The sequence below is a fragment of the Narcine bancroftii genome, chromosome 10, assembly GCF_036971445.1.
Source record: "Narcine bancroftii isolate sNarBan1 chromosome 10, sNarBan1.hap1, whole genome shotgun sequence".
Lineage (NCBI taxonomy): Eukaryota > Metazoa > Chordata > Chondrichthyes > Torpediniformes > Narcinidae > Narcine > Narcine bancroftii.
In genome coordinates, this window is record NC_091478.1 from 8,973,827 (window position 1) to 8,996,526 (window position 22,700).

The 22,700-nt window shown below is 38.8% G+C and overlaps 1 protein-coding gene and 1 long non-coding RNA gene across 4 annotated transcripts in view; one reads left to right on the top strand and one right to left on the bottom strand.

Annotated features, from left to right (window-relative positions):
• Window positions 1–777: 777 nt before the first annotated feature.
• Window positions 778–21,326, top strand: LOC138744130 (uncharacterized). Its single transcript, XR_011345302.1, has 3 exons — window positions 778–2,474; window positions 3,020–3,112; window positions 20,936–21,326. It is a non-coding gene; the product is annotated as an uncharacterized lncRNA (long non-coding RNA).
• The window catches only part of lhpp (phospholysine phosphohistidine inorganic pyrophosphate phosphatase), a 95,684-nt gene continuing 84,907 nt past the window's right edge, over window positions 11,924–22,700 (bottom strand). Inside the window, exons 7-8 of one of the 3 annotated variants that reach the window (XR_011345299.1) lie at window positions 19,891–19,982; window positions 12,237–12,324 (exon numbers count right to left, since the gene is read on the bottom strand). Coding sequence is in view for 2 of the 3 variants with exons in the window: in XM_069899750.1 (XP_069755851.1) it covers window positions 12,228–12,324 (97 nt within the window). In the remaining variant the exon portion in view is untranslated. Of the gene's footprint in view, window positions 12,325–19,890; window positions 19,983–20,265; window positions 20,309–22,700 lie in introns of those variants that run through there. The other 2 variants (XM_069899750.1, XM_069899751.1) reach the window with 2 other exon arrangements.

Below are 22,700 nucleotides of genomic sequence, written 5' to 3' on the forward strand. Positions count from 1 at the left end.
TATGCATCGATATGATGTTTTCAATCTCATTTCTGATCAGATTTGCAGTCATCAGAAATCATTGATTAAATATAAGCGAGTAGTATGACTGGTTGAGTTTCTAGTGCTACCCCACATTAACAATAACTCATACAAAATGTAGCAATCTAGAAACCCAGTGACAGATCATTTCATTGTGAAAATGTTTAACCCTTTTCCAAAAAAAAAGATTTCTCTCTCCTTCAAAACCAACTCTCGTTTGGAACGTGATAACAGTCAGCCAGTATCTGTTTAAGTGCTAAGTGTGGGTTAGCTACCCTACTCTGAAACGTGTCATGGGACATTTTGCATCCACATGAGAGAACTGGTGTCCTTCCTAATAGTACAGCATTCCCTTAGTATTTGCATTGTGTGTTGGCCTGGATTTTTCTGCTTCTGCCTTTAGAGTGAGAATTAAACACAATCTTCTGATTCATCTGGGACTCTGTCACCAATTGAGCTGTAGCTGAAGATGAACAAAGATCAGAGGGAAATTATTTTGGAAAGAAAGAGGTAAATATTTTAATATAAAACGAGCCGGCCCTGATTTTCGCCTTGCTACACTTTTTATGCAACTCTTGGCCATTCTCAATATTGCCTTATGAGTGTTTTGGGAGGTTTTCTCCACTTTCATCTCCAGCAAAGTTTTTATAGGCATAGAATTTACTCCTTGCAATGCAGCTGAGGTTGGGAATTTATTATAAGTGAATCTGGAGATCAAACCTGCAAGATAGATAAACCATTTAGATTCTTTAATCCTTATTAGGGAGTAACACAGAGTTCCAACTCTATTGGGACTCACTGAAAAGGAGAAGCTACTCCACGAAGGAAATGTATAAATTTATTTTAGAATGCACTTTTTATTGATGAGTGAGAGCACAAAGCCAGGTTTGCATTAATCCTGAGTGAGATGGAAGTCAGATTTAGACACAACAATTGTCTGGTCAGATCTGAGTCAAGAAAGTTTGTTGGCTGCCAGGAATAGATTGGTCCATTATAATTTTCTCCATCAACTGTATCTCACCCCACAGAAATTACACCAATATAAACCTGAATTATCAGAGATGTATTTAGGTGTGCTGTTCTTTACCTTCTACCTGGCTTTGCACGAATGTGAGGCCCTTCTGTGACACCCTATCAAGATCACAGGAGTCACCTTTCCAGTCAACCCAGAGCTTTGTCTCCTGCGTAACATTACCACAGTTGGTAGATCCCTAACGAATTCTCAAAGTAAATTCACAGAAATTGCCTTATGCGTGGCCAGGAAGTGTATAGCAGTAACATGGAAGTCTGACACCCATCTACTCATGGATAGGTGGTCTTCGGAGATGTATAGCTGTATCCCACTTGAAAAGGTCACATACAATCTCAGGAAGGGATAGATCACCTTCCTAAAAATCTGGCAGTCTTTTTTAGAGCATACACATACCTCACTGGCACCAATATAGGGTTACGATCACTTCTTGCTATCCAGTAGACCTCTGTAAAGATTTTAACACTGTGGTATTATCATGTCTCCATATGTTTTACTGTACAGACTGACAATGGAATGATCTTTTTTGTTTTTTTTTAATTCTTTCTCTGTTTAATAGGACTTGTATAGAGGGGAGGGGGTGGAGAGAGGGATTTTCATGATGTTTTGAATTTGGTATGATTTTGTTAAATATATTTAAAATGACATAATGGAAACTGTAAGAGCTGTGTTAGCATTATTCTACATTCCAAGAGTCAGTTACATATTCTCCTTGTGTCAACTGACTGGAACTTGACTATAATTTAACTAGAACCAAACCTGTTCAAGATTAATTGGATTTTACTGTGATGAAAAATGTGATCATAAAAAATGCAAGAACCAAATTTAAAAAAAAAATGTGGCAATATAAAAATAAAAACTATTCATTAATTTCAGTTACAGCTACGCTTAACTTTGCACAGATAATACCAATTCAGAATGCTTTTGGTTTTATTATGAAACAAAGTACTTCCATGGCTTTGGTTCAAATGGACAAAGCTATCTGGTTTGGAGACGACTCAGTTACTAAACAGTGACAGCTGCAGAGTGATATCACGTCACCAATTCTGCAACCACTCGAAGTAAATGGGAGGAAGTGCATTTGCACTGATTGGCCCTCACACAATGAGTTTGAAGGTCAACTTCTCTATCGTGAAGGAAAGCGGATGAAGGAGAATGTTATCTCTGCATGGGAAGGGCTGGGGAGGCATTCTTGGATCTCATGCAGCTCTCCACTTGAGCAAAATTGTATCACTTTTAGTATTAGCTTAGTGATTATTTTACAGTAGTGAACTTCATCAAAATTTTAAAAGTCTCTTCATAGGTTCTGTTTATTGTATAATTAAGAGGGCTGGGAAAACCGAGATGCAGATTAGCCAAATCTCCCTGAATCATAGAACACTGGCATCAAGCTGAATTTCACGTCGTGCTGAGCCTAGACATGGTAAGTCTAAGCTAGTGCCAAACGGTCCAGACTAAGTTTATTTGTCATGTTAAATTTTTAATTTAGACATACAGTACAGTGACAGGCCCTTTTGGCCCATGAGCCTGTGCCACTCAATTACACCCAAATTGACCTACACCCTCCGTATGTTTTTGAAAGGTGGGATGAAACCAGACCATCTGAAGGAAACCCCATGCAGACACGGGACCCACGTCTCTTGGTTCTCTCTGCCTTAACCTTCATGGATCAATGGACATTTCACGGCAATGTAGAAAACCCGTCCTTTCTATTACTGACTTTTTCCACCCATGATTCTGGAGGACAAAGCCAAAAAAATACCCCCAAAGTTTTAATTTAGTAACTGGCTGATTCGTCTGATTGTATATTATGGTCACTGTATAAAATCTCTGACCATAATGCATCAACATGTTGAGTATAAGTTGTGATTAAGGTACAAAGGGGAAGAATATGCCTCTGTAGAACAGAAAGAACAAAGGGTTGTTATTACAAAAGAGTAATTTCTTGTATATTTTGGTCTCTCTTAGGAATCAAATTGGATACATTTCTACAGTTAAAGTATTGATTAATATTGATTGTTAAACAAGTTACAAATCCCTTGCTTCTGAACTCAAGGCTCAGTGAGTACCTGATCTTGCTTTGTCTTTGGAGGGACTTGTATTTCTTTCACCTGTTCCATATACAAAAGAAAAACCTGTAAAGCAGTAGTAAAGAGCCATGTGTTTACAGTCAACAATACAGTGCACTTTCAAGTGTTTTTCTTTAAATTGTGCAGTAAAATTTAACATTGAGGAAGCCCAGAAGAATTAAGTGATACAGATGTTTTTTATGATATCTGTGGTTTTGTCATAAAAATTGCTAATCTGAAAACAAAACATCCTTGAAATGATTCAGAGTTTAGTGGAAAGAACAGATGTTTGTGGGGTTATCTAGTCAAAGTTTAAGCAAAGGTGAGAGCGGTCTCTGGCTTCACGGTCAGATTTAGTGTAAGGGATAAAATAATACTATTCATTAATGCATTCAAGCAAAGGAAATCCTCTGATTTCGGTCCTGGGTTCTTCCTCATTCTGTGCCAAATCTTTAGTGCAAACCTTCCTTCTTTCTGTTGTACAGTACAACATGTAAAGGCATTGCCTCTCAAGCTGTTAACAAACCCTGATTGACCATTATTCCAAATTACTGAGATCTAACCAAAGGGACCAGGGAAAATAATCATTATTAACTCCTATCCACCATTCATCAAAATCCGTCGCTTATGTAGCAGTTAATTTACTTCTGTAATAATGTTACACAGCATCATTTCTGTATAAGTGAAAAATAGGATTAAAATCAAACTCTTATATGCGGCTTTCTTTGAATTGCATTCAGAGATAGGGCTCTTCAAGGTCAACTGTGTGGCAGCTGATCTTGGTGTGCCTGTGACAGCTCCAGACAGAGTTGACTGGAGATGGTTGTTTTTCAACAGCTACAGAATTGGTCTTGGACTAACTTAAATAATAAATATGAAATTTTTGTAAAAGATCTGGCAGCCAGACTTGGACTATATAGTAATAAAAAGGAATAAGAAAGGTAACTATTATATATACAAAAACATTTCCACAAAGTACTCTATCTGCTTAAAATAAATGTAAGCTGTGACAGTGAATGGATCTGAATGTATGGGAGGGAGGGACTTTGTTGGGCTTGTGAGAAAAAGTTTAATATATTGTATATTTAAAATGTTACGATGTATAATGTATAATAAATAAAATAATTTTTTTAAATTGGTCTTGGACTATCCATCATGAGGAGTGCCTATGAAAGTAATTTTAAAATGAATTAAAAAATAAGATACCCAAATCATCCACATATATCCAAAAAGATAAGACCAACATATAAAAATGGAATCATGGAATTATAATGAGTAAAACTAAATAAATGATTTATGAGAGTGGGATGTTCAGGTCCTCAAGTTTGCTCAGCTATTTTACTCTGATCTCATTTTGACCACAACTCTCTCCTCCTGTAATCTTTTTACCCTTTCATTCAAGTATCCATCCAACATCATTTTAAAAGTATTGAAACTCTACATCTAGTGCCCAAACAAGGAAATGCCAAAAGTTCTGTCCTCTGAGAGAAATAAAATTCTCATTGGGTCTCTTACAGGTTGGTAACCCCTTATTTTTGAACAGCCATGCCCAATTCTAGGTTTTACATCAAAAGGAAACATCCTCTCCACAACTCAATCTAATGTGCATCTCTCAAATCAACCCTCACTTTTCTAAACTGCAATGCATACAAGCGGTAAAACACAGGATTCTGTTGACGCTCTGGTTAAGGAAAAAACACACAAATGCTGGAGAAACTCAGCAGATCAAACAGTGCCTTTATGTAGCAAAAGACACCTTGATGAAGGGTTCATGCCCGAAACATTGGTTATGTAGCTCAACCTTTTCTCTAGCATTTGTGTGTTTTTTCACACATACAAGGGTAGTCTGTCCAATGACTATTCACATAACTATCCATTCCAGTCTGTAACCCTTCTCTGAGCTGCTCCAAAGCATTAACACCATTTCTTAAATCAGAGAGACACTGTAACTGAAGAATAACCTCCTGAGCAATAAATGATAAACATTCAGTTACATCTCCTAACACTTTCTGTATCTATTATCATCTGTGAGTCATGCACCGACACCCAGATCTGTCTGTATTTTATAGCTCTGCAATCTCTAACCATTTACATAGAATCTGCTGCTAAATGCCCCTCCACAATAACCAGTTTCATATGATCCAACATTATATTCAATTTGCTGATTTGAACCTATTTATATTCCTTTGTGAAAAAACACAAATGCTGGAGAAAGTCAGCAGGTCAAACAGTGATGGGCTCCAGGCCGAAACGTTGGTGAAGTTTCTTCACCTTTGCTACATAAAGGCACTGTTTGACCTGCTGAGTTTCTCCAGTATTTGTGTGTTTTTTCACTAAACCGTCAGAATCCCGCGTTTTACCTCTATATTTCTTCATGGCTCTGTCCTCTTCACAACGTGGTTTCCTTTCCATCATCCTGTCATCAATGAATTTAGCACGTCGTCCATGTCATTTATACATATTGTCTAAAGCTGAAAACCCCCAGCACCATTTCCTGTGGTATTTTTCCAGACAGGAAAAGACCCATTTACGCCTATTCTCCATTTCCTGTTATACAGCCAAACTTCTCTCCACACCAATGTGACACCTTCTGCACCAAGAGTTCTTATTTTCCTCAATTTTGAGCAGATAAATCTGTTTTATTTGTAATATCTAATAGTTTGCTTGCATACATCCTACATACCTTAGATACTGGACCTTACTGAATAAAATCTGATCAGATGTATCTTAATTTCTGTTATTCCTCAGCCTTGAATCAATTGCATTGGTCAATTAAGTAATTATATGTCATGAGACATTGTTTCTTCTGGACATAAGCTACAATGTAAAATCATTCCTGAAACTATTGGAAGGCCAGCTCTCATGCCTAACATTAAAACACTGAGATTATGAAAATGATCAACTTTCTGAAGATTAAGATTTATATGCTAAATATGCTTCAAAAATCATTACTGGTATAGCTCAGAAAGGTTACTTGGCGTAAAGATGAGCATTGCAGATTAGAGGGGTTTCCAACTATCTATTTTAGCCATTATGGGAGTAAAGACAGTAAAAATGAATTCAATACTTCTAAATTTAGTAAAGGGAAATGTGGCCATGGATTTTGCTTATGGTCACATCAGTTAACTCTTTCTGGAAATATTCTTGGGTAAATCTGAGAGGCTTGGGTTGGGATATCACATTGTGGCTGTGGACTAAGATTTGCCAGTGCGTATGGATTAAAGAATCAACATTTTCAGAAGGAGGGAAAAAAAACTGGTGGAGAAAATTCACAAGCAGAATTTAAAACAAAACACTGTTTACATTTTTTACTGGATGTTGCCTAAAGATAAAAGATCCTTACAGTGTCCAGTTTAGATTATTATCACTTGACATTTTCAACTCAACATATGGTTCTGTGGTTACAACCAAGCCTAAGCCTCTCACATGTCAAGGAATAAAGTTTCTATTCAAACATCAAAGGGTAGCATTTCACATTTTATGGTCATTCTCAGTGAAGGGTGTTTGCTTTTAAATGATTGAATCAAGGACTATTGATATTTGGACCCTTGTAGACCCACTGTTTGGCATTACAGGTGATCTCACACATTGTTTTTTTAAAACCACAGAAGAATACACCAACGACTGAAACATGAAAGATGCAAAATGCAAAAGAGCATCTTTACATTCTGCAGAAGTTCTCAGAGAGAGAAAATGTTGCTCCTACCCACAACCGCTGGTGATGGAAGAAAGCACACCAGATGTGAGGAGGGTGATACTAGAAAGGCATAAAAAAAATAGGGGAATGGAATTAGTCCATGAACATAAAGTGCAGTGAGGGAAACACAAGGTACTGTGACCAGAACGGCGAAAGTATACTCCATGTGGCATCACCACTAACAGGACAAATGGGCAGGTGATACATCTCAAGGCTCACAAGTACTCATAATAAAGTCTTCCAGGATCATCCTCAATGCCTACTGACTCTGCTTCAATGACAGCTGGAGGATATTGAGATTATTTTAATTCTGCTATCTGACCTACCAGATTCAGCAAACTTAACACACCAAATACACCACTTGATACAGGTTAATCTTGGTCTCATCTGTCCACGACATTTTTTCCAGAATTCTGCAGGCTCTTTTAAATACCCTACAAAGTAACCTGGTCTGTTGGTTACAAAATGGAAGTTGACAACAACCTTATGTGAACTTGAAATGCAATGTGTGACCTAGATGACCTGCCTCTTTCAATGCACCTAAATGGTTAGCTGTAGATCAGCCGGTAATATTCTCTCCTTTGAATCGAATGTTATAATGATAAGCAGGACAATGGAAGTAAGGATCTGTCCAATTTCCCTCCTTTCACTTTCATCAGTCTACACATATGGAAGTGGACAAGGTTTTGATAAGTCCTCAGAAACTCCATCACAAGGAATCTTGACCAAGAATCTTGACCCTACATTCCATTGGGCATTATTTTGTACCCCTTCCTCCACCTGGTCCTCATTTTCCTTGCATATTTCAAACTAAATGCCCTCTCCCTCATCTCCATTGGGATGGAAAGCACTAGTTAAAATAGTTTGGCATTCCATCATCAGAGACTGTCCTGTGCTGTCGAATGTCCAGGGACAAAATTGCACTTCTGCGTGTCTAAGCTGGTTCTATGAATAGGCATTCAAAAAATCTCCCTCATTTCAAGGCAGCATAATATTTTGGACATTTGGCTTCACGGGTGTTTGTGAGGACTCAGGTATAAGAGAGATAGGCTTGCTTCTAAGCTTTTGATTACCTTTGGAGTCTGTAGTTGCCAATTTGACGACCAGAGTTGTACCAATGAAAGCCAAAGAAACCATCATGAGGCTGAAAAACATGAATAAAACAGTAAGAGACATCGCCCAAACCTTAGGATTACCAAAACAAACATTAAAAAGAAAGAGTGTACTGGTGATCTCAGAGTCTACTATTCCAAGGAAGATTCTCCACTGCTAATGACCGAAGAATTCTAATCATAATGAAGAACAATCACCAAACACCTGTCTGACTGATCAGTAACATATTTCAGGAGGCAGGTGTGGATGTGTCAATGACAACTGCCCGTTGAAGACTTCATGAACAAAAATACAGAGGCTACACTACAAGATGCAAACCACTAGTTAGCCACAGAAAGGATGGCCAGATTGCAGTTTGCCAAGAAGTAGGGTATTTAAAAGAGCCTGCAGAATTCTGGAAAAAATGTCGTGGACAGATGAGACCAAGATTAACCTGTATCAGAATGATGGCAAGAGAAAAGGCCTAAAGGAACAGCTCAAGATCCAAAGCATGCCACCTTTGCCAAGGTTTGCTTCTTGCAGTGTAGCCTCTGTGGCAACTATAGACTCCAAAGGTGATCAAAAGCTAAGAAGCAAGCCTAGCTCTCTTACACCTGCATTAATGAAGCAATTAAATATACCTGAGTACTTAAACACCTGTGAAGTCAAATATCCTAAATATTATAGTGCCCTGAAATGAGGAGACTACGTACATAAAGTGCTGTAATTGCTACTTGGTCAAATCAAAATGTATACAAATCACCATGAATAAAATCTGGAATGTGCACTTTAATTACATGTGAAATGTTTGATTACAAATTTAAAACTGTGGAGCACAGGAACAAATAAAACGGTGTCTTTGTCCCAAGAAAATGGAGGGCCTTATACACTGAAAATTATGTGGATGAATTGGTAGAATTCAGTTTTTTTAACCTGACATAGTTAAAAGAGAATTTTGTGGTTGATGAGAAGCCAGAAACAGCCCAGATGCAGATCACCAAAAGCTGGAGTACAACAATAATGAAGGCATCTTATAGATTGTTAACTTTCATTTAAAAGAGCTGGAGTTACATCTGTAAATGTAATTCATTTGTACTTACATTCAGTGTTCGAAGCTTTGACTAATTTTGTTGGCACTGAGTCATTTGAGCTAATTAAACCTATTAACCACAAAAGTCATTCAGGAATCATTTCTGACTACAATGTTTTTACAAGGCAAAAACACTAATTAATTCAGGAGTTACACTCTCACTTTTGAAAGATTCGCCCATTTTGTTACCTTTTCTTTGGGGTGATCTTGCTTGGATGTGTTTAAGAGATTGGGATGATCTTGTTTTTTTTAAAAAAATGTTAACAGTGCCTTCACTGAAATAGCAAGAGGTGAACAACTGATTCTAGATCAACAATAAATGTGGCTCTTCCATCAACTTTCAGTTGATATTACTGAAGCAAATGCATATAGATTGTTGCAAATTAGGAGATGTGAGACTTTCCAGTCCAGATCCTCAGTGATTCTGCACAGAGAAAACAAATTACGTTATAGCCAGCAGTCCCTCCGCTGCAACTTTGTGTTGAATCCAAGGAACAGTTAGTACAGAGGACTGGCTAAGCTTAAAACAATCAGCACATATGCCAAATTTGAAAAAGAGCAGAGAACACAAAAAAAAATCACAGAAACATAAGCCACTATGTCACCATGGATGCGAATGTTTTTTTTCCCCTGAACATTCCCAGCATGGGGTGTGTTATGTTGTAAAAAGTAATTGTCAGTCAGAATTTACAGAAACCCGTGATCATAGCTGCTCAGTACCTCCAGAGATTCTTAAATTGACCAGTTTTGAATGCATAAATATAGGGCATGGGTTTATGCATTACAACATGTAAAATGTTTATTTATTGCCGTGGCATCATGCAAATACCCCTCCACAATGCACAGCAGAGAATAGTAACACTTTCACCATTAAAAAAGTAACATGGTTATTTTGACAGTAAATACAAAAGTCCTGGAGAAACTCAGCAGGTCCTGCAGCATTCAAAAAAAGCAAAGATAAAACTCCTGGTACCTATGGAGACTGGTAGATACAGGATAAGTGAGGTTGTGAGTTGTGAGATTGGTAAAGTAATGGCAAGGCACACCAATTTTAATACCTATTTATATTCCGTGATTTTTTTTTTTGCCAATTTTTATCTCATTATTAGTGCTATTTTGTAAAAAAAAATTGACTTGCTGCCCTTTGAATTAACAGGTAATAGAACCCAGCTCTTGACCTGCATTATTATGAAATATTATTATACCAACATGCAGTAAACGATCATCAGAAATCGACAAGGAATTCACTTGCACTGCTTTTCGGGAAGGTTTTGACTTTGGGAAACTATCAAAACCAGCTCACACTTCCTTGTTGTCTGCCTAAGCATGGAAACTTAGGCTAGTTTTGGGGAAGAGAAAATTATGATTTGAAATATAATGACATTGAAGATCAATAAAAACCAGGTTAAACCAATGTGGGACATTGCACCATAGTGAACAGACCAATTAATAAACTTTGCCTGAAAGATGCAATTACCCCAGTACACAATGAACACTCATTGTGGTTTTTGATGGCAGTACAGCTTTGCTTTCCATTACAATTTTCATTTGTATATTAGTTAGAGTATACATTACAAATCTCATTTATGATTGAAACTCAACAGATACATGGGTATGAATTTAACATATAATAACAAAAGGAGCAATCCTGCTAACTTTAGGGAAAGGGAATCAATACAAAATTACTCAAGCACACCAATTAAACATGACTATCTTACAGGTTAAAGATAAGAAAAAAATGTATTCTTTCTTGCCTTTGGAGTCTGTAGTTATCATTTTTCTACATGAGGACCAGGCTTGTGCCGATGAAAGTCAAAGAAGCCATTATGAGGCTGAAAAACAAGATTAGAACACAAACAGGCATCAACCAAACTTTAGGATGCTCAAAATCAACTGTTTTGGAACATCATTAAGAAGAAAGAGTGTACTGTGAGCTCAGGAATTGCAAAGGGACTGGTATTCCAAGGAAGACGTCCACTACTGATGACAAGAATTCTCATCATAATGAAGAAATATCCCAAAATGTATGTCCAACAGATCAGAAACACTCTTCAGGAGGCAGGTATCGATTTGTCCATGTCTACTGTCCACTTTATGAACAGAAATACAGAGGCTACACTGCAAGATACAAACCATGGTAAAGATGGTATGCTTTGGAACTTTGGCAGTTTCTTTATGCCTCCACACTTTTCTCTTGCCATCACTCTGATGCAGGTCTCATCTGTCCACAAGACCTTTTTCCAGAATTCTGCAGGCCCTTTTAAATACTTCTTGGCAAACTGCAATCTGGCCATCCTTTCTGTAGCTAACTAGTGGTTTGCATCTTGCACTGTAGCCTCTATTTCTGAATATGAAGCCTTCTGCAGATGGAAGTCATTGATATATCCACACCAACCTCCTGAAGAGAGTTTCTGATCTGTCGAACTTAAACCAGCAGGTGAACTTAAAAAGTCTGTGGACTGTGGAGTTACTGAAAAATACCAGCTAATTTTGCAACCACTAGCTTTTAAGATCACACCAGATAAAATTACCACATTGTACTTTTACTTTATATTTCTAAGCTAAATATATGAAAATCCAAGCAGCACTAAATTACATACAGTAGTCCAGGGACATAGCTCACTGTGTGGATTTTTGTGCCAAATTTGCTTCAGGGATTTGCAAGTTCGTGCTCCTTGGGAATTAGATTTTCGCGTGAGATGTGATTCTTTGCTCCATTATGCGCGATCCTAATTAGTACTAGGCACTTTTGAACTCTGATTGGCAAATGAAATTAAGGTTATGCATGGTAAATGAGTACACAGTGCCACCATAAAATATCGATCTTCAAAATAAATATATACTTCTTACTTACATTCTTGACTAAATCATGTTCAGCCATGGTTAACATTTGAAGGGTGACAATTCAATTGAAGCAATAAAACTGAATCTCAAATTTATATTTATTGACAGTGTTGCAGTAAAATTTACAGACAAGTTGACTTTATGAATTTACATGACTGCACGTAATTGCATCATTGTGCTCGGTGTAAAATCTAAACTATATTACACCCATACTTTAAATCAAGTATTTAATTTGTAGTAACAAACAATTAATTTTACAGATCAGCACTAATTCTGAGAGACCCAGAAAACCCAGAGTTAATGTCCTTTTCTGCAGTAGTCAGTGGATGGAATTATACGTTTCTCATGACTTCCCAATTTTTGTTCATTATCCGATGATTCAAGTTATTGATGTAGGTGCTCGAGGAGGACAGTGACTGCTTGGGCTAAGTTGTCCACATATCCATCTGCCTTCACCGTTGGGTGGTGCTCATCACTTGGCCTACATATAAATTCATAGAAAAATAAATCACTGACTGTAAACTAGTAAAATAATTCATCAAAAATAATCCATTTAAACATGCACAGTAAAACTCTTACTATCTGGATCCTACAAGGATTGGAAGATACGGGATAAGAGAGTTTCCCTGCTGCTTGAGACTTACTCATACAATGCTTAACTAATACACCCACATGAAGAATAAACAGTTTAAAAGACCAATGTATTTAAACCAGTGGTTCTTAACCTTTTTCTTCCCTCTCACATCCCACTTTAAGTTTTCGCTATGCCATAGATGGTCTATGCTTAGTATGGGTTTACTGAAGGTGGAGTGTAAGTGGAAAGAAAAAGTTTGAAAACCACTGTTTTAATCGTACCTCATTGACTTGTTATGTGCACTGTTTCATAACTCCAAAGGAAATGGGCAATGACAATTTTTCTCAAGCAAAATATTTCAGTAACAATTGGGACTAGAACAGTGGTTCTCAACCTTCCCTTCCCACTCACAGACCACTTTAAGCAATGCCTTACTAAGAGCACTGATGGCATAGGGATTACTTAAAGTGGTCTGTGAGTGGAAAGAAAAAGGTTGAGAACCACTCCTCTAATATCTGCCTTGAACTTCCCACCCTTACCTTAAAGCCAGGCCCTCTTGTTTTGAGAAATAGTGCCCTGGGAAGGAGGTGCTGGCTGTCCCCTCTATCTATTCCTCTTAATATCTTGTATAACTATCATGTCTCCTCTCATCCTCCTTCTCTCCAAAGAGTAAAGCCCTAGCTCCTTAACCTCTGCTCATAATGCATGCTCTCTCTACCAGATATCATCCTGGTAAATCTCCTTTCCAATGCTTCCACATCTTTTCTCTAATGAGGTGACCAGAACTGGACACAGTACTCCGTGTGGTCTAACCAGAGTTATGTAGAGTTGCATCATTACCCACAGCTCTTAAACTTAATCCCTCGACTTATGAAAGCCAACACCCCATAAACTTTCTTAACTACCATCTACCTGTGAGGCAATTTTCAGGGATCTGTACACATAGACCCCCAGATCCCTCTGCTCTTCCACATGACCAAGAATTCTGCCATTTAACTTTGTACTCTGCCTTGGAGTTTGTCCTTCCAAAGTGCACCACCTCACATTTCTCCAAATTGAACTCCATCTGCCACTTCTCAGCCCAGCTCTGCATCCTATCAATGTCCCTGTGTAATCTTCTACAATTCTCCACACTATCCACAACACTACCAACCTTTGTGTCGTCTGCAAACTTGCCAACCCACCTTTCTAAGGAGGTGTTGTGGGTCTATGATAAGCCATGTGAATGATAAAATAGATAATTTCAGATAATTTCCATCCATACTGGGGGTATCAAAAACAAGAGGGCATAGACAGAAAAATAGCTTGACACAGACTAGAAGGGCCGAGAACTTGTTTCGGTGCTGTAATGCTCTATAAGTGAGAGGAAAGTGGAGGGGGGGGGGGTATAAGGGGTTGAAGGCTATCTGGGGAGGTGATGGAATCAAACACAATTACTGCATTTAAAAGCCATTAGACAAGCACTTAAAAGCGCAAGGATACTGACTTAATGAAGCAGATGGCAAAAAAATGTGGCATGGATGGTGCTGGCCCATACCATAGTGTTACCATACATGGGCGTTTAATTAAATTAGCACATTCTAATACAGTAAAACCCATTACCCAGAATTCAAGCAACCGGTGGCCTCAAGCAACCAGGAAAAAAATTGAGGAAAAAAAAATAAGACAGTTTAAAATTGGCTCGCCTTGCCACTAGTTCATGCAAAACACGCAATATGCAATCTCAAGCAACTAGACAATTCACTTATCCAGCATCTACCAATCCCCATGGGTGCCAGCTACCAGGGTTTTTACTGTATTAGCATAAGTGAGGATTACTTGTCTGAACTGACTGCAGATTACAACACCATGTATTGTACAGTAGTGGTTATTCTCTCAGACCCAATGTACCCCCGAAAAGTGCAAATGTACCACTGGGGGTACATGTATCCCAGGTTGGGAACCCCTGATGTAAATTTTCTGCTGATTTCAGGCAATATGAAAGAATATGAACAAAATGAGGTTTTGTGCTGAGTGTCATGTTTCATTGGTAAGAACAAGTGTTGCTTTAAACCACACCACCCCATCCCCCCCAATCAAGATTTTTAAAAAATGCCTGAAATGTTAAATTAGGGATAAAAGATTTGCGACCAGCAAATGTTGACAAAACATTGTCATTTGATCCACACATCTGTCATTGTGAAGCAGCTCTCAATGACATTGTACTATTCAACCACTAATATGAAACAAGGACTGAGATAGAACTGTTGTCAGCCAGTGTAATTTTACCCCATGTGTTATTGCAACAGTATCCTTGATAAGTCTTAAATGAAGACACATTCAGACTTTGCATATTTAGCATCAATACAATGTATGTTTTTCTAAAGAATTTGATTCCATATTCCATACATGATTAATTGGACTGGAATGGCTTAAAGCAGTGGTTTTCAAACTTTTTTCTTTCCACTCACATACCATCTTAGGCAATCCCTAGGCCATAGGTGCTCTGTGATTAGTAAGGGATTACTTAAATTGGTATGTGAGTGGAAATCTTTGGCTTGGCTTCGCGGACGAAGATTTATGGAGGGGGTAAAAAGTCCACGTCAGCTGCAGGCTCGTTTGTGGCTGACAAGTCCGATGCGGGACAGGCAGACACGATTGCAGCGGTTGCAAGGGAAAATTGGTTGGTTGGGGTTGGGTGTTGGGTTTTTCCTCCTTTGCCTTTTGTCAGTGAGGTGGGCTCTCTGAAACCCACTGTTTTAATCATACCTAATTGATTCATTAGGTGCACAGTTTCATAACACCAAAGGAAATGCACCAATGACAATTTTTCTCAACCAAAATATTTCAATAACAATTGGGTCAAGAGCAGTGGTTCTCAACCTTTATTTTCCCACTCACATACCATTTTAAGTAATCACAGAGCACCTATGGCATAGGGATTACTTAAGATGGTATGTGAGTGGAAAGAAAAAGTTTGAAAACCACCGGCTTAAAGCAAGAGAATTACAGAATGCATTACCCATCCGCAACACATTAGATGATCTGAGCCTATTTTTCATAGGTCAAGATGTCTATTTTTTGAAAGGGTCAGAGTCGTGCGCAGAATCCATAGTGATGCAAAAAAATATCAGCTATAAACAAAATAGATACCCATATGTAAGATCTAGAAACATCTGTGCTTGGGTCACTCCACAAAGTACTGCACCTAATACATCAGATGTTTCCCCCCCCCCCCCCATCATTTTAAAACCAAAGAAATACATAACATCTATTCACTGGAAAAGAATAGAAAATCTAGGCCTAATTAAGGAGACAAAATATTAGCAAGGAGGAGTTCTTATTTATAAAAATGGAAACATGAAATGAAGCCTTTGAACTTGAACCAAATATCCTGTTTTCTGTTTATTAGAATCTCCAGTGGGTTATACTGTAAATCCAGAATATTTTGGACAGGCCGCTGATTTATTTTCTCCATTCTGGGGCATTGGAACTGTGCAGCAACAGTCAATGGTGAAGAGTTCCCAGCTTGTTTCAATGAAGAAAACATTGCAGAAGGTGACAGTTTCAAGAAAACCAGGCAGGTGGCAAAGGAAACCACAAAATGATACTATCTCAGAGCATAAACTTCCTTTATGTATTCTTAAATAGTTAAATAGCTTAAAAGTATTTTTCAAGCAGCACCATCTTGCACAACCCAATATCAGACGAGTGAATTTGAAATGAATTATCTGTGGAAGGATTGAACTGATTGTACGTGTCCCAAGAATTTCATTGCTTTTAGACTAAACACTGACATATCCTATTCCATTTGGAAATCAAACTCTGCTCCCATTTTGCATGACCTTAACAGACAGGACATAAATGCTACTAAGTGCCTCGTGATGCCAGCCATTTGACAAGGACTTTGGAACCCTTGTCAGTGCAATATGTTTTCACTCAAATTTCAAGAAGCTCAACGTCACCCAGGATTAAAAAAAAAACAATCAACTTGACTAGCGCACATCGAGGTTGCAGTGCTGCACTGCAGTTTGTCGCCCAGACTATTCGGACAGCACTTCCAAAACCTATAGCCCCCACTACCAAGTTGGCAAAGGCAGCAGGTGTAGAGACACACCATCCAAGTCACACATCATGCTGAAACTTCACTGTCATTGGGTCTAAATTCTGGAGCTCCCTCTGCAAATGCATGGTGGGAATGCAACTCTGTTTTTTCCTGTCATGTTCACTGGCACCTCCAAATCAGACAGTGATGCAACCAGATGGAACGCTCTCCATAGTACACCTGTAGAAGTTTGTAATTAACCACTGGTGAACCTTCTTCATAATTGCATCGCCATGGAGGCCCCAGGAGAGATCCTCAGAGATGTTGGCACCCAGGAATTTGAAGTTCTCGACCTTCTTCACTGCTTGGTACATGTTCTCCTGATTTCCTCCTGAAGTTCAAAATCAGCTCCTTGGTTTTGCAAACATTAGTGCAAGGTTGTGCTGTGACAATCACTCAACTACCTGATCTACCTTATCTCTCTCCTGTACGCTCTCTTATTGCCATCTGTGATTTTGCCAACCAGTGTGGCATCATCAACAAATTTGAACTGTGTCTGGCCATGTAGATATGGTACCAGGGGTGTAGGTTAAATGGGTGGCATAGACTCGTGGGCTGAAATGGCCTATGTCTAAATTAAAATTTTAACAATTAAAAGGTTGGCCACCCCTGCCATAGGTGCACTGTGGTTAGTGAGGGATTACTTAAAGTGGTATTTGAAGGGGGGTGTGGGGAAAAGGTTCAGAACCACTGCCTTATCCAGTCCAACAAACTTCTTCCTTCCCCTCTAACATTTTTATAATGGATTGAAATACTGGAGAAAGTGTTCAGAGATCTCCTGGTTTTTCTCATGAATTATTTTCAAAAGTGTCCAGGAGATTATTTGTTGGTCATGGGGTAATCCTGTAATGTTGGCAACCTATAGTGTAATACAATAATTGGTAGGGGATGGATTGGTGGTGGTGGAGATTGCTGGAAGATCAGAGACTTTGTGCACATTAATTGAATAGATTGCATGTCACGCCTCACCAGGATCTTCTGTCTCTCACATTCATCATTTACATCAGGGGTTCCCAACCTGGGGTACATGTACCCCCCAGTGGTACATTTGCACCTTTCAGGGGTACATTGGGACTGAGAGAATAACCACTAGTGTACAATACATGGTATTGTAATCTGCAGTCAGATTGCACAATGTCGTGTTTTTTTTTAATCCTTAATTTTTAGGGGTACATGGGAACCTATACAAATGCCCAAGGGGTACAGAGGAACAAAAAGGTTGGGAATGCCTGATTTACATGGACATCCTGGTGCAGCTCCAGACCCACTGTCAAATCTGGGCATCCTGAAATCTAACTGTGTCTAATAAAGGCAGAATAGATTTCAAATTTAGCTTATAGAATATTAGAGAAATGAAAATCATACGACTTTGGTAGAAAAAGAAGTACTCCTGGGCAAGCATTTGCACATGCCATTAATCCTTTATCTGTAAACAACCAACTACTCTCGTTACACATTTCTTCACCCCACCCAATAGGATTTTGCATTCCAACTATCTGCAATGTAGCTAAAGCACCTGCTGTTTATGAAGATACACACAGACTTTCACTTAATTCAACCTAACCTTTTATTTTCTGCTCACCAAAAGTTAATTCCCAATTAAACTGTTAGATTGGGGATATTCAGGTTTCAGATTTCTTGTCAAAAGTATGACATCTCATACAACCCTGAGATTCTTTTTCCTGCCAACCAGGCAGAATTTCTACGTATCGATAATGAATACTATAACTTCTAGTGATCCTTGACCTAAGGGACTTGCTTTTTTTTTGTGAAATGGTGCTGGACTGTGATGACTCTTTGCTAGACTTTAAATGACACACAAAAGAAAGCTTTTCACTGTATCTTGGAATGTTCCAATTGTAAATAAATCTGACATCTCTACCACAACATCACACCATTCAATGCAAATATTTTCACCAAGCTGAAAGGAAATACAGGAGCAATATTTTTGAAAATCTATTTATTAAGTTGAAGCAAAAAGGAAAATGTGTATTCTTGAAACAGAAGATAGGTATTGAACAACAAGAAGAAATGCAAAAGGAAGCAGAAATATAGGTAAACAAAAAAGGGATGGTAAAGATCCTATTAGAATTAGGATCTTTAGAAATACTTAAAAAGAACAAGGACAAAGTAAGTTGGACCACAATAAAAAAGGGGTCACCTTATATTTTTGGAGAAGGAATGACAGGGACATTCTGTCAACATTTACAAAGGAATCTCGATGTTTATTCCTTGGGTAAGGTGTCCAAAGTCAGTCATGAAGGTAAGCATTTAAAGGTGCAGGATATAAAATTTAGTAGAAACCAGTGAAGATTAATTGCCGTGAATGGCAGTGGAGGCCAAGTCATTGGGTATGTTTAAGACAGAGTCAGGTTAGTTCGTGATTATGAAGTGAATCAAGCATTTCGGGGAGAAGGGAGAAGAATGGGGTTAAAAAGGATGATGAAATGGTGGGGCAGACTTGATGGGCCAAATGCCCTAATTCCACTCATATGTCTCATGGTCACCAGATTCTGAAGGGTATAGATAGAATAAATACAAGCAGGCATCTTCCACTGAGTTTAAGTGAGACAAAACATAGAGGACATGGGTTAAGGGTGAAAGGTGAGATGTTTAAGAGGAAACACATGGGAGAACTTCTTCAAGCAGAGAGTGGTGAGAGTGTGGAACTTGCAGCCAGCTGAGGTGGTGAATTCGGGCTCAATTTAGTCATTTAAGAAAAGTGTCAGGATAGTTTACATGGATGTGAAGGGTATGGAAAGCCATGGTCTGGGTGCATGTCATATGGACAAGGCAGAATAATAGTTCAGCACAGACTAGATAGGGGGAAGGATCTGTTTCTATGCTGTAGAGTTCTTTTGTTCTATGGTTCGATACAGCTAGGATACTAAAAGGGGCAGAGAGGACACAAAAAGATGGGTTAGTGAAAAAAGTAATCAATTATGGAAGAGCAAAGTTTTTTCAGAGGATGAAATTATAGTAAACATTCCTTTTGGAAGAAAGGATGAAGGGATCCGACAAAGGCTTTGAGATATCAACAGCAGCTGCTTCAGTATTCTTGGACAGAATGATAGAGGGAGATTACTGAGAACATTTTTGGAACTATTCTCGAACTTTCAAGGTCATGGATAATTTGAGAATTTTCCCATCATCATCCTCAGCTGGTGTGGGTGTATTATGTGGCATCTTTCCTTAGGTTTGTAAGTTAATTCCAGTAACAACAAAGTAACATGTTTTTAAAAAAATTCCATAGAATATACAAGCATGCTTTTTGTTCCCCTAAATGCACATGAGAACTACTCTATGTTATATGAGGAAATCTCACAGTCATTTGAGCTCCAATCAAACACTCAGGCTCGAGGTGTGACTAGAACAGAGGGCAAACTTACCTCCACATCTCGAAGTCCTAATTTGCTCTGTATGCATGGTTATTAACCTCTAGAACTAGACAGGATTCCCTGCATATGCCTCCCCATGACACCTAGAAGGGAACAGGCATCAAACGTGATACCAAACACTAAGTTGCAAGCTTTTGTAGAACTTTATTGGGCAATTCCTGGCTTCCAGCAGGCAAAGCCCATGGCTGAAAAGACTTAGTAGGGATCTGACAGAGAACATTAGAGAGAGAAGAATGGTAACAGTGTACAGCAGCATTCATCTGGCAAGCTTGTTGCCTTCCTTTTAACTGGAAAATTTTAATTGGAAATGGAGCATAGAGGAGGTGAGAAAGAAATATACAGGCCTTTCTTTGGGGTGGGGGAGGGAGGCATGAGGCCAGGCATTCATCACTGGAGCCAGATCCTGCAACTGAGAAAGAAAACTTTCATATCTTAATTTCAAACAGTGAATTCAGAACAGCAAAGATATTCTAACATTCGTTGCTAATCATCAGTGTTTACTTAAATGGAGCAAAAATTCACTTTAGTGGAATTATAAGACGGCTCTTTGGGACTATAAATGTCAATAGACTGTGGTAGTGTGGAGATAGCTTCCCAGTGAGAACACATTCCTTTATCGTTGGGACCAGGCAGTTGGGGCTGATGTGGATTTGTGTCCAAGCTGCAGACAGACAAATCTACCACTCACTGCCCAGGGAGATGGAACATCTATTGGCTTCTAAATGATAAGTGAAATATAACAAAAGAGCAATACTTTTCAACACAAAGAGCTTGCTTGTACCAAGAAATGCCCCATACATGAGGAATAGGATGGCGCCACATACAGCACTGAGTTCATAGCCATATTCACAGCTTCCACCAAGGCCAAAATAAGCTTTCCAATGGCTTTTATTCACAGAACGATGAATAATGCATTTGAAATCACTGAACTCTTTGAAAGTATAATTGTTCAGTCAACCTTCAATTCAATGTAGTTTATGTCCTAGTTGTTTGAGACGAATAAATTTCAACTTATTACCTTGTGTTTTTATTTCAGTCATGGTGTCTGCAGACTTACTCCTCTCTTCAACTTATGAAGATGCCGTTTTCCATTCCATGCTGCATGTTTAAGAGAATGGCACAATGCCTGTCTTTGTTAGCAGAGCGCAAGGTGCTTTGTGCGTGCACTCAGATCATGGAGTGACCTAATTGTTTACAGACCAATCAGTCACCCCATGATGGGAGAGCTTCACAAACGTCAAAAGTCACACTGAGAACTGAGTTACCAGATGGATAGAAGATTTTCAAAACTAACGCTGGAGGTTTTCATCTCAACCTGGCCATTCTGCCAATTCAAACAGATGGTGGAAAACTGGACAATTTCTTAAATATTTGAAAATGAAAACAGGAAATATGTATGAACATTTGCACAACATTTCCCCATTAAAGCTGCTATGAAAAAAACCAGGTGTAACAAATGTTTTTGGGTTGGGTGAGAAGTTTGTAAGCCATATGAAACATTGTCACCAACTGTGGCCAGTGTGCTCTGAAAGGAGTAGCCAGCATTCAGTACCCGGAGGTCTATAGTGGAACAGCTGCAAGCCTAGCATGGGTTCTGTGACAGATTTCAGCATATCTAGCTCGTGATCTGTTGTTGGACTCCGCAAAGCCTGAACCTGCTTGGAGTCTTTTGCACCATTCTTGGGGAGAACTTACACCAACAAGACGAGGGGAACATGGGGAGTAATGTAATACATAATGCATTTTTGTTTTTTAATGTTTTCAGCTATTTCTTACTATTTTAATCTATTTTGTTAATAGTAAAATGTTTTAATATTTTAAAGTATTGAATTATTTGTTAGCAGTCTTTAAATGTCTCTGAATATCACATGCTGACGAAACTGACAAAAGTCTCCCAGCTTTGACAAGAGCCCCTGCTCTGCCCAGAACCTTGCCTCCTGTCAAAGACCATCACATGTTTAGGCAGCAGAACATCTGGAGTTTGCTGGCGAAGGGTAAGTCATCATTTAGGCCTTGCTGCCTGAATCAGCTCATTCAGCCTTCTGCACGGGGAAGGGCAGGTGGGCAAACACTTCAGGCACTGGGCCAAATTCACCATCATTCAAGTCTATGATTTTAGGCAGTGCATCTGTTGAGCAAAGCTCAAACAAAAGAGTCACGAACAAGGGGACAAAGCTGCAAAAAGGGCTGGTCATTTAAAACAACTTCTCACGGAGAGTCAAGAATCTCTGGAATGCTCCCCCTGAGTGCTGCGAATGCCAGATCATTAGATATATTTAAGATGAGGATAGGTAAAAATATTTAAAAGACGGCGGAACTAATGGTTAATGAGCAATACACAAAAGTGCTGGAGAAACTCAGCAGCAGGTTATGCAGTATCTATAGGGAACAGAAGGAGATGTCCAACATTCTGGGCCTGAGTAAGGTATGATTTGGCACAGAGAAGTTGAGGCCTGCATCAATCAGCCATGATCACTATGAATAGTAGGACAGACTTGAGGGGCTGCAGGGCCTACTGCTGCTGCTCTTTTCTTGAGTCCTTGTGGGTTTTGGAAACTGATTTGTAGCAATGAGAAAATAAGGTTCCAAAGCACAGGTGGTTCAGGTACAATGAGCCATGAATTGGTTTCATGCACGTGGGTGTACAGTTATAGCACAAGCTGAGCTAACAATCACAGTGGAATTTATTCTACAGATTCCAAAGCTACTACCCTAGGTATCTTTATCTTTACTATATAAAGTACACCGAGTTTCTCCAACCAAGGTGACTGCAGATTTTCGTGTTTTACTTATTACTACCC